Below are 11422 nucleotides of genomic sequence, written 5' to 3'. Positions count from 1 at the left end.
GGAAAGTCACTGAAGCATGACATTTCTTTGAAGAAGTTGATGGTGATTGACTTGTAAACAGTGGCCTTCTGCTCCTCTACCATTTTCTAGGAAAGAACAGGTCAGTGGGTGCGAAAGCATGCCGGTGGTGGGGACAAACCCATGGTGACAAACAGGGTCAGCAGGGAACAGCGATGGGGATGGTACTACCGGCTTGCTGCCCCTGCCCCAGGGGCTCTCTGTCATCCGTCAGCCACTGAGTGCCTCCTGCGAGCACCCTGCAGCCGAGCATGAAGCAAGCAGCAGCATTCCCCACCGCTGCAACTTACGTTCTGGCTAGTGATGAGGCTGCAAGCCATCAGCTAGCATAAAAACCGCACTGATACACCATGCCCTATTTGCTAATTGTGGAAGAAAAAGAGTCAGAAAGACTAATTGGAAGAGTCTAGCATGTTTTTATTTGTGTTTGTATTTGTTTTTGGGATAGACAGTACATTCAAGCTCTCTTGACTTGGATCACAGTCAAAAGAACTGCTTCCTACCATGAGCATGCATAACTTGTTGGGAGAAATAAGAGCAGCCATAAACCTTCTCCTGGCACCAGGAAGTTTAATAGCAGAGTGCTCAGCCAGAAGTAGGAGGCACCGAAAAGGGAACATCAGGCTGTCCTTTAATCTCATTTTGAGATCTAAGCTTAGGATAATAATGCTATTCTGCACTTATATAGTGCCTCATAAAACCGTAAAGCATTTTGCAAAGCTGGCTAAAATGATTGCTTCATGGAGGCAGAAAGCCAAGATAGCCTAAGTGTGTCCTGCAGCCGCAGGCTGCCCCGTGTATTAGCAGGGGGTGGCAACGACAGCCCATGCTCCTGGGAAACATCTTTCCTTCCAGGGAAGAGCTCTAATGGTCTCGGTGAACTGCTTGTCTAATACCAAGGTGCTTGCAGAGGATTTGACCCCACCGCAGCGCCCACTCGTGTTGAGCCACGACCGACAGCAGGCAGAGCACTGATGTCCTTCTAAGGGCCCTGCAGCCGCCGCTTTCGGTTATGCAACCAGAGTTTGGCTGATTTTTTTGGCTATTGGACACAGTTCATCCCAGCTTTTGAAAGCTCACATGTTCCAGCAAAGTCCAGATGTTGCTCTGAGAGCTGGCAGGTAACTTATTTATTTTTATTTTTTAAGCAGGGTGAGGAGGTTTATTTTTCAAAGGAAACCTACCTTTTACACCAAAGTATTCTTTCAGTATTTTTATTTTCATCTGAAAGTTTTTGTTTGGATGTCTTTCTGTGCTGGAGGAAAAACCATAGATATTGGTATTTGTTTACTATGAAAATGATTTTTTCAGAAGTGCCAGTTAAAGTAAGCTAGTTTTACCCAAGGCACAAACTTTACAGCAAAACAAACACGTTGGCTCCAGTTTTCCACTAGGAAACGAGACGGTAGCCGGGGAGATTTAAAAACCATGTACCTGTGAACTATTTTTGACTGCATTTTGAGGGATAAAATAAGCAGCATTACTAGGCTCAGTATTTACACTCTGCCATACACCCAACCGAGAAGGCTCCCAAGTTTAAACAGTGCAGAGATTGCATCTTTTTTAGTCAGTGCCATTGGCCATGACCCTCATGGATTATTTTGGGGTAACACACATTTCCCCCTCCCACCTCACCGCTCCCCACCAAGCCTCCCCTAGCAGTAAAGGGTGGCGAGGACGGCTGCGAGGAGCAGCGGGAGGAAGAGGATCCTCAGCATCTCTGGGACAGGGAAAGCCAGGGTGGTGGTGGGGGCCACCCGCGTCCGCGTGGCCCCCAGTGTCCGGTCCCACTGGGTGAGGATGGCTGTCCGGGCACCGCTCCACTTCCCAGGGCCCATAAGCCGAAACTGGTACGGGGTGCAGGGGCCGAAGAAGACCTCCAGTGCCAGGCGTGGGTCCGTCAACAGCAGCTTGAGCAGGCTGGGCCTCACGCCGATGGCGGTGGCCAGCTCGTCCATGTAGGTGATATAATCAGTCTGCAGTGTGTTGCTGCTCCCGTACCTTCAGGGAGAGAGGAGAGGACAAGGCTCCTTTGGCCATGTTTTTCCCCTTTTTTGCCCACCGCAGCCCCAGGCTCCTCCTGCAGCCTGTGATGGCAGGGAGAATAGGAGGTGCAGGAGCTCAGCTCCCTGTGCTGGGGCTGGAAATCAGCTCCGGTCACCTGGCCGTCTCACTCCGCAGCCTCCATCTCTGCGCCACTCCGCAGCCTCCATCTCTGCGCTCTGTCCAATGGGGTGCCCTTGCATGGGAAGCCACTCCCATGGTGATCCTTTTATTTTGCACTTCCCAGCTCTGTAGTGGGATCTAGCTTGAACAGGGAGCCTAAATTGCATAAGGATGCTAAGGTATGCTGCTACATCTTGCTAAAGGAGAAAACCTGCTCTTGCCACTCTACATGTGCCAGCAGCGTTCATCACTGACTGTCTCCTTTCCTTGTATTTTAAAGGCTACATAAGCCAGAGCAGAGGAATAAAATCCAAACACTCTTTCCACTCAAATGCCTCACTCAGGCTTAGCAGAAAAGAGAAAAACACAGTGCAGGGTCAAATTAGTGCAGGGACTTGGCAAGAAAAAACAAGAGCCGAGCCCGCTCTAATTTGCAGCCTCTCTTTTTCCGTGTGCCCCAGCAGACCACTGAGGCAGGGGTCAGAGAACCTACTCCCACCAGGAGCCCCCAAAAGAGGGGATGGGACGCATCCCCCATTGGAGCAGAGGGGACAGTGTCCGTCCCCTGCTCTTCCCATCCTCAAGCTGGCAGGGAGCACAGCTACATGGGACTAGTCATTACTATCATTAATGAGGTCTAGATCACAATACAATGCTGGGTGTTGAAACTTCCTACAACACGATGCTTTCTAAAAACAAAATAAAACATTGTTTGGACCAGTCTCAGTTTTGACTGCTTATATTCTTATTTTCACTTTGTATATTTTAAAAATATTACTTTGCTGTAACATGTGATATACTCAGAGCAGGGCAAAGCAAGGCATTTTAATGTAATTGATGAAACCAAAAAGTCAATTTGAAGAATATTGATGGAAGCGTTCTAATTTTTGATGAGGCTTCACTCTCACTGCATGTGAACACTAAATGATTTTTCAAATTGATGTACTCTGTGATAGCAAACAAGCATTTTTGAACAGGAAGTCTTTCCATCAGAAATTTTCCACCCAAATTTGCCTGATTCAGGCCCTACTAGGGCCAGTAGAAATACATCCACCAACACCAGTGAGAGCTGGGTCAGGTTTCCTCCATTGCTGAGGGGCAACCTGCAGATTAACATATTCAAGACCTGAATGGGGCGTTGCAGAGTCCCCCCCCCCCCACCCCCTGGAAGGGACTGTCTTCCCCTTGTTCACCAGGTACCCTCCCCTGGCTCCCCTGTCCTTGCACCTGTGGGTGGCTGATACAAAGCTTTGATCCCCCCCTCTGCAGAGAGTCCCTGTGAGCTGCACCTACCACTTGAGCTTCTTCCCCATCTTCTCATCAATGTCATCCATCATCTCGCTCACTGAGGGAAGCTTGCACAGCCCTGGGAAGAACAGAAGGACTGTCGGCAAAGAGAGAAGGTGCCTGGGAGATCCCTCCCAAAGCCTACAGGATTTGCATGTATTAGCTGAGTCCTTGGGTGCTTCTCTGCCCTTTGGCGTGAAGTTCTGGGCTCAGGTCAGTCTTGGGTGTTGCAGACAAGACAAAAATGAGAGACCACAGAAGCTGTTGCTGTAGAACCCTGACCGCAGCTAGCCTCCCTGCAGCCCCCCCCTCCATCCTTTAGGGCGTGCAGTGATGCCCAATCAGCTCTTCTGCCCCACCATGAGGACCTCATTGCCGTCAGCAGCAGGCTGAAGGGTGACCTGCTCCCATGGGGCAGGGCACCCCATCACATGGAGACTGGCAATGTGGCTTTATAACTACGAAATAATAATTGCTGTGGTGAACATCAGTCTTTCCTTGGAACCTAAACTTCCACCGGGCCTCTTCTCTCCCTCCACCATTACCCTGTAGTCATGCAAGACATTGGGTCAGGTTTTGGCACAATGATACCTCTAGCAGGGAAGTAGAAATGATCACCCAAGGACAGGGAAGGATTAAGAACCTTCTCCACAAAATTGATAACCACAGACTGTTTAACAGGTCTGCGCACACCCTCTGTCAGACCAGGCCATCCCCAGATAACAGGCTGGCCAAATCCCATTATGTTCTTTAATATTCAGACTTTGTCTTGATCTTCAGTGTGAACCTGCACACCACTACTGCTAAAAGCTAGTTCCCATTAGCAGGAAATAGACCCTATGCCCAGTACACACCCTTCTACCCACCCTGAAACACCTTAACCGCCCATCGACATTGGAGCTCCGACGTTGGGATGATGGGTCCAAGAGACTGGACCAGCCCAATGACCACCATGGTCGGCTTTTCCAGCTGAGGAGGGAGGATGTCTTTGTAGAGGGTGACCTCGTTGTCCCTGCTTTTGATGATGGAGTCATCCTCCATGAAAGGGTAGGAGTAGCTGTAGCCAGTAGCAAAGATGACCACATCAACGTCTTCCTGCACAGTCCCATCTTGGAACAAGATAGACGTTTCTCTGAATTCCTTCACGTTAGGCTTCACCACCACCACGCCACATGCAATGCGGCTCGGGAGGTCATCGTTGAACACTGGCTCTTTGCGGAGAGTCCTGCAAGGAAACGGACAGTGGGGCTGTCGTACACAAGGGGCTCCTGCAGCTGGCTGGAACAGACCAACTGGGATAGGTACCCCGAGCCCTGTAAGCAGCACCCACTGTAAAGAAGAGTGCTAAACCCAGCAGCAGCCTTGCTGTTTGTGGTGCCGCTACTTTCCTTAGCCCTTAGAATAACGTGTGTGCAACACAATAGGTGCCATACAAATGCTGGGTTGGTATGAAATACTTTGGAACAGCTACTCGGGGCTGCAACCGTAACAGAAAGGGGAATTAAAAAGGCTGACGGGAATAGTTAAGGTTGCAAACTGATTGTTTGACTATCAGAAAAAGCAAAACAGGCAGGGTTTGCCTCCCCAGAGGCAAGCTGAGTGCAGGGGCCTTTCCCGTGCTCCATCTGTGGGGGATGGATACTGGTACCTCGGGGGGTACCTGGCCATCCTGCGAGACAGGTCCGACACCTGGGCTGACCTACCACCCCCAGCAGCACTGCTCCTCCCCCCTGGTTTGGCCACTTCCCGGACACCTAACAAAGCCTAGGACAACCTCACCCCGTGCACCTGGAAGCTTATGAAACAAAGGAGAAAAGGCAAAGAAACTTGGTGCTGTGGTCAACCTGTCCCCATGAGGACACGCGCCCCCAAGCTCTCCCCTCTGCAGGCAGTTTGTGGACAGCCCGCCTGCGCTCACCCATTCACTGGCATGAGGCCAAAGTTCTCGTGCTTGAACGGTCGGTTCATGCTCCTCACATACAGCCAGTCACTGAACGCCCTGGGAAGGATGTTCCCCAGCCAGGTCCGAAAGCGAGTGATGATCATCATGTCCCATGGGTAACCGTGCTCCCAGATGCGACTCATCACCCATGAACCACTTCTGGAGCTCAGGTAGACCTGAGGAACAGCTAGGCAGGCATAAGCAACCCCTTGATTACCATGAGCATCCCCACATGGTCAGAGCCAGCTCTCAGAGGCCACGGCAAGGAGCGTGGGCGTATGTTGGAGTAGGCGGGAACGGGCTCTCCCAGTCTCCCAGCCTTGCTGTGACCCCTCTTGGCTCAGACTTTCCTCTCCCCCATCGCAGGTACCACGAACCCCATACCTGCGATGCCACGGTGCTGAGCTCCACAGCAATGTCGCAACCTGAGTTGCCTAAGCCTATCACCAGCACTTTCTTCCCTCTGAATTTTTCTGGTTCTTTGTACTCTCGGCTGTGAAAGTAGCAGCCTTTAAACTTCTGTATTCCTGCGTGGAAGAACAGAAAGGGAGTTAATTCACCCAGGAATGAAAAGGAGAGGCTGCACTGAGCCTTGGGCTCTCCCCTTCCCTTACTACTGCTGTAGTACAGTCTCTTTGAGGTTTTATTGTGGGAGCTTCCTCCTTAACACAGAGGGATGCTGCATCCTACAGTCCAACAGGTTATTGGCTCTGCATTCATTCAGTGTTCAAACAGAAGGAGAGGAACCCTGGAGATCAGCACCTCCAGCACCTGCTGCTGCTCCATCCTCCAAAGAGCCCCCAAGCCCAATGCGTTCACCACAAGAGAGTTTTTCCCAAAAGTGTGACTGGCTGCTGAGAAGCAAAGGCTCTCTGCTAATATGTGTGACATCTGCGCTAAAAGTCATGAGAAAATGCCAAAAATAAAGTGCTTTAAAAAAATCATTGCAGGAAGTCTTCTGTTAAAGGAAACACCCTGATTTTTTTTTTCAAGGAAAAATTATAAACGTCTCCAGTAAAAGTGTCCTTACTTTGACACAATTTAAATATTGAGGTTTTTTTCCTCCTTTAAAAAACTTTTTTTCCATTAAGGAAATGGAAACCTATGTCGATCATGACAACAACATTCTCTTTAAAGCTGAGCAGGCTTTTTTTTTTTTTTTCAGGAAAAAATATTTTGATGGCAGACATTTGCCTGGCTGTGTCAGAGCGGGTGAACCGTATATGTGCATCTTACCTGGGAAGTGGGCAGCAGGGAGGTTTGGGTAGACGTGATGGCCAGAACAAATCATAACAGCATCAAAGACCTCAGTCTCTTCCTTCCCTTCCTTTTCCGTGACGACATCCCATTGTCCCGTAACAGAAAAGTCAGGGCGTTTTTTTATCTTGGTGACCAGGGTCTTAAATAAAACAAACAGTTCCATGCATGTTTGTGGTGCAGATAAAGTCTGCAAAAGTTAATGCTCTCGTGGGATTCAGGGGTCCTGGGGAAGCCAGGGGACGTTTGCCCCTGTGATTTTGTGCTGGCAGCTCTGGGGGAGCGCACAGCCCCCTTCGGGAGAGCAGCTGTGAGCTCAGCACAAACCAGGCCAGGGATAGAAATGGCTGCTTCTTGGAAAATGGTCATAAAAGATTAAAAAAACTCTGACAATAACAACAAAAGCCACCCCTAAAACTTGCTAGAAGTGTGTGCCCTTTTTAAAGGAGTGTTTTTGTAAGTTTGCTTTGCTTTTAACTGTGTTTCTAGTTCGTTATAGTTTTTGTAACTGGGATCCTTAATAGAGATCAGAAAACACCACCACCAAAACAACAAAAACACAAAAACCACACAAACAGGAGAAAACTCCCTGGGTTTGACTCTGCTGCCGCCTGATGCGTCTTGCCTCCCACTCAAATGAAAGGTCGCAGAGCTGGCCAAACGTTTTGGAGGGAGCAGTCTGGCAGCTCCCCAGTGCCTCCTGGCACCTCCTGTACTCTCGGGCAGAAGGGTTTTCAACCCGCTCCAACAACAGCGGTTATTAAATAACTTGGAGCAGGCTCCTCCTGCCCTCTCTGTGTGCTGCGGAGCAAACAAAGCCTGGCACCGCTTGTGTGGGGTCTGCTGTCTCACTGTCAAGTATCCCCCTGCAAAAAATGCATGGAGAAGATGGCGCAGAAGTGGCTTTTTTCCTACGTCAGCTGGTTATTTAGTGCTACTCACTGAAGAGGCCCCATCTCACAAAGCAAACCCTGGCAGGATATTTTCCCCCGGGAGTTTTTCCCCTAGGATTTTTCCCCTGTGCCAGGGAGACCCAAACTGACATCCCCCCTACCCAGGCACACCGGCTACTCGCTGCCCTCGCTCCTCCGCCCTCCAGGCTTTTCACCTTGAAGCGGATGTGCCGGAGCAGATCGAAGTGCTTGGCATACTTGCAGATGTACTCCTGCAGCTTCGAGTTGTGCATGTAATTGGGGTGATCGTCAGGGAAAGGGAAGTCGGGGTAGCACATCATCTCTTTGCAGGAGTTGGTGAAGACGGTGCGGTAGATGCTGGCTCTGCCCTCCTCGGCACGCTCCTGAGGAAGGAGGTGTGGTAGGACGGAGGGGAGACGGGTGAGACCCAGAGGGACCAAGCTTTGCAGGCTGGTCCTAACAAATCACGTGTGGTAGGTCCCCCTAATAACCTCAGATACCGCTATTTATCAGGTTAGTGCAATGTAATCTGCATTTACTTGGCAGGAACATGAATTATGATATTGTCTCTACTTAAACCTTGCACACACACAGCAACTATTTTAAAGCTGAAACACCTCTTCTCATAAACAGATGCAGAGTTTAAGGTAATTTTTCTTTCTACTGAGCTGGAACACACGCAGGCCATCACAGGTGTATTGCCCCAGTGCATAATAACGAAATCCAAACACTTGCCATGTTAAAGGGAAACACACTTCATCTATCATCCTACCCTAAACTCACTGTCCAGGCCTCCGGTCCTCAAGGCCAATGGCTCACAGTAACAAGAAGATCAAACTGAAAGACATTTCAGAGAAAAAAGCTGCTTAAAAAAACCCACTTATAAGTTGTCCAAATGAGGGTCTAGTGGAGTGGTTCACTTTGCTGGTTTTCCTCAAAATGTGCAGGTGACTGCTTTGCTGAGCCTCCTGAATCCATGTTTTTCCACCCTAAGTGTTTTGGGTTATAAACTACACCAGCTCTTCCAGAAGCCATCGCCCTCCCGCCCCTGCTTGCAGTCTGGAACACCAGGAAAAAGCACAGAGCCACCAAGGGGAAAAAGTCAAATAACACCTGATGGGCCCTGGGGGTACAGGTGACAGGCAGCGGCTGCCTCGCCTGCTGAGTGCTGCCACTCGCAGCAGTAGGGTTGACACCATGCCGGGGCACACGAGACTGGCAGGCACTGCAGGGGGACGAGGAAGGGAGAAGACGGGGCCATTCCCAAAAGCACTGTGGCACCCCTGGGATCTGGCCACCGCAGAGAGCCTTTGAAACGCTCCGAGCTGTTGATCCCTGGCACACGTTTTGTTTTCCTGATTGCACAAGGACGGCGAGATGCCCCGCAGAGCACGTTTGCTTTGGCCCAGCTACAAGGCTGGCAAAGAGCTCAGCTGAGTTTTAGGCAGTGAAACCCCCAAATGTGGGCCCCTCTCAGGTCTAGGCTGGCCTCTACCGGAAATGGGACACCGCAGGACCTTGTCTCTGCAGGGGCAGCACCCGTGATGTCTGTGCTACGGGTGACAAGTCTTGGGACGAAAGAGAGTGAGTGCATTTCCCCTCCCTCGGGGCTTTGATGCCAGAGGCATAGCAGAGCTGGGAAAAATGCAGCAAGGTCTACATGCTGGAAAATTCACGTGAGGGCTGGCCAAAATAGTCAGCTTCTTGACAATTAAAAAAAAAAAAAAACACACACACACACCACAAAACATACAGATAAGGAATATTTTTGACTTTTTACTTTTGTGGTGATATTCTGCTTGGAAATCCTCCATTTCTAAGCATTACTAAAAAGCATTGCCAGCTTTTCCGGAGGGATGCTCAGGAGCCCAGGAGGCCCCAGGATGCGGCGGCCAGCAAAGGGGCAAGGAACGCACGGCAGCAGCAGGGCTGCGGTGGGGCAGGAGCCAGGATGCTTGGTGCGAGCGAGACATGCAAAAGGCACCAGCTGGCACATGTGGTCTCAGCCCCCAGCCTGCCCCCGCGGGCTCGGCGGCACACGGGGCGAGAGGGCTCTCAGTCCTACCCACCGACTAGCCAGCTTTGAAGTTGCGCAGTGAAAATTCCCGGCTCACCGTGTACCGCCAGAGCCCCCCGATGTCCTGGCTCCTCTCGAAGCAGGTGGGCTCCAGCCCCTCTTCCCAGCAGCACTTGATGGCGGCCAGCCCGCTGACGCCAGCGCCGATGATCGCCACCCGCCGCACCATCGCGCCCTGCACCGGGGCGAGAAAGCGGCTGTCGAGCCCGTAGGGTGGCACCCGTGCCGGGCGCACGGGGCTGCATACATGCCGAGCCACGCTGTCACCTGCAGGGACAGGGCCACCTGCCTCCTCCTCCTTCCCAAGCTCAGCTGGCCAGGCTCCTCAGTAACCTCGGAGTTGCCCTCTGATCCGAGCTTACCTGCTTCCCACAGCCTCCAGACACGTACGCGAGAGTTTCAGGCAGGGAGGAAAACCTGCTGCTTCCCTGGTACCTCCAGGCACTCGGAGAAGAGATCGACGTGCAGGAGGAGTTTCCCTTCTAGAAGAAAGGTCTTTTATGCACCGCAACACAGGAGGCAGGGCCAGAGCCAGGAGGTTGTTTCAGCGAGTAATTTGTGCTGTTTGGACTTTAGCAACCCTGCAGGTGTAACATGAGCAGGGCCCGTGGGCTCCAAGTGCTGAAATTAGGAAACGGAGCATCGGAGTGAAGTTATTCCAAGATTGCGCCCAGAGTCACAGAGCAGCAGCAGCCTCTGGCCAGTCGGACTAGCGGTGCCCACACGCTCAGACCCCATCCGAAATCACACCACGGTGCCCAGGGCGTCAAGAGCAGCGGGTAGAGCCAGGCTACGCGATCTCCCTAGCTCCCCTCCCAGTGCTGTGTTTACTCCCTGGCAAAGAGAGGAGCTGGTGGTGCCCACCGTGACAATCCAGTGGTGCTGGCGAGTCCCACACCACCCTGTTTGCCCTCTGCTCCCCCCTCACCTCGGGCAGGTATTCAAAAATTCCTAAGTAAAATTAGAAATATTAAAGTTTCTAATGACACTAAAGGCAGTTCTGGCCAACATCTGCAAAATTACACTTTGCTTTTCATCGTATGCTACAGAAAAACAGCAACAGGAGGGAGCTTTCAACCTCTGAAAGAACAATCAAGAAAAAGTGGCTTTGCCTACAAGACACTTCTTCCAGCCTGAAACACTGTGCTGGGTAGTCAGCAATTCTGACCCATCAGTGCACCTGATCAGTCAAAGAGGACATTTGCCCAGCAACCAGCAGCTCCCCTGTACCTGGAGGTGACACTAGAGCAGCCGCTTGTCATGATCACACAACACTGGCAGTCTTGGTGCCTGCATGGGATGGTGTGGGACAAGCAGGCATGCAGATAGTCTCCTCTGGTGACAGATGTGCTGGAATCAACACAGGGCAACAGCCACTGGGGCTAGAAGTGGCTCTGACTTGGGCCAGACACAATTTACAGGGCCATGTGGTGCCTGTCCAGATTGTGGCCAAGATTTCGGCAGTAGCTGGGTGTAGCTTTACACCATGGCAACAGCAGGGTCTTTTCCTGACTGGGATAATTGTGATAGCATTTCTGAAAAGTCATGGCACGCTTCATATATCAAGGAAGAGTTTGCCTCATCTCCACACATCAGTGATGTGAATCTCTTGGGAACTCTAGCACAAATGGCTCCACCAGCTCTTACTCAATACAAGATAGTCTTTGCTCCAGTGACAGCTGGCATAGCGTTTCCTCAGTTCTGAATTCCCCATCTTTTTTGTAGGTCTCACAGGGTGATTAGGGCATGACGACATGAATC

The 11422-nt window shown here is 51.1% G+C and overlaps 1 protein-coding gene across 2 annotated transcripts; it reads right to left on the bottom strand.

Annotated features, from left to right (window-relative positions):
* Nucleotides 1-414: 414 nt before the first annotated feature.
* On the bottom strand, nucleotides 415-10235 carry LOC104142689 (flavin-containing monooxygenase 3). 2 transcript variants are annotated; one of them, XM_068951936.1, is made up of 9 exons: nucleotides 10024-10230; nucleotides 9699-9836; nucleotides 7779-7967; nucleotides 6650-6812; nucleotides 5798-5940; nucleotides 5390-5589; nucleotides 4338-4696; nucleotides 3478-3550; nucleotides 415-2019 (listed from the first exon to the last, which is right to left on the bottom strand). In XM_068951936.1, the coding sequence occupies exons 2-9, from the start codon at nucleotides 9828-9830 to the stop codon at nucleotides 1674-1676; spliced, it is 1605 nt and encodes a 534-aa protein (XP_068808037.1). In that variant the 5' UTR covers nucleotides 9831-9836; nucleotides 10024-10230; the 3' UTR covers nucleotides 415-1673. The 2 variants fall into 2 exon arrangements, with proteins under 2 accessions (XP_068808037.1, XP_068808038.1); XM_068951937.1 differs by lacking the exon at nucleotides 415-2019 and adding an exon at nucleotides 2980-3287 and having other exon boundaries at nucleotides 10024-10235.
* Nucleotides 10236-11422: the final 1187 nt, after the last annotated feature.

Source organism: Struthio camelus, chromosome 8, assembly GCF_040807025.1.
Source record: "Struthio camelus isolate bStrCam1 chromosome 8, bStrCam1.hap1, whole genome shotgun sequence".
In the NCBI taxonomy this organism is placed as follows: Eukaryota; Metazoa; Chordata; class Aves; order Struthioniformes; family Struthionidae; genus Struthio; species Struthio camelus.
Note: the sequence above shows the minus strand (reverse complement) of the source record. Positions and strands in the feature narration are given on the sequence as shown.

Coding starts and splice junctions, on each gene's coding strand:
- LOC104142689 (XM_068951936.1), bottom strand. CDS start 9,830: ATGGTGCGGCGGGTGGCGATCATCGGCGCTGGCGTCAGCGGGCTGGCC. Junction 6,813..7,778: donor TCCGGCACATCCGCTTCAAG/GTGAAAAGCCTG, acceptor GTTTTATTTAAG/ACCCTGGTCACCAAGATAAA. Junction 5,941..6,649: donor CCCTGCTGCCCACTTCCCAG/GTAAGATGCACA, acceptor TCTTCCACGCAG/GAATACAGAAGTTTAAAGGC.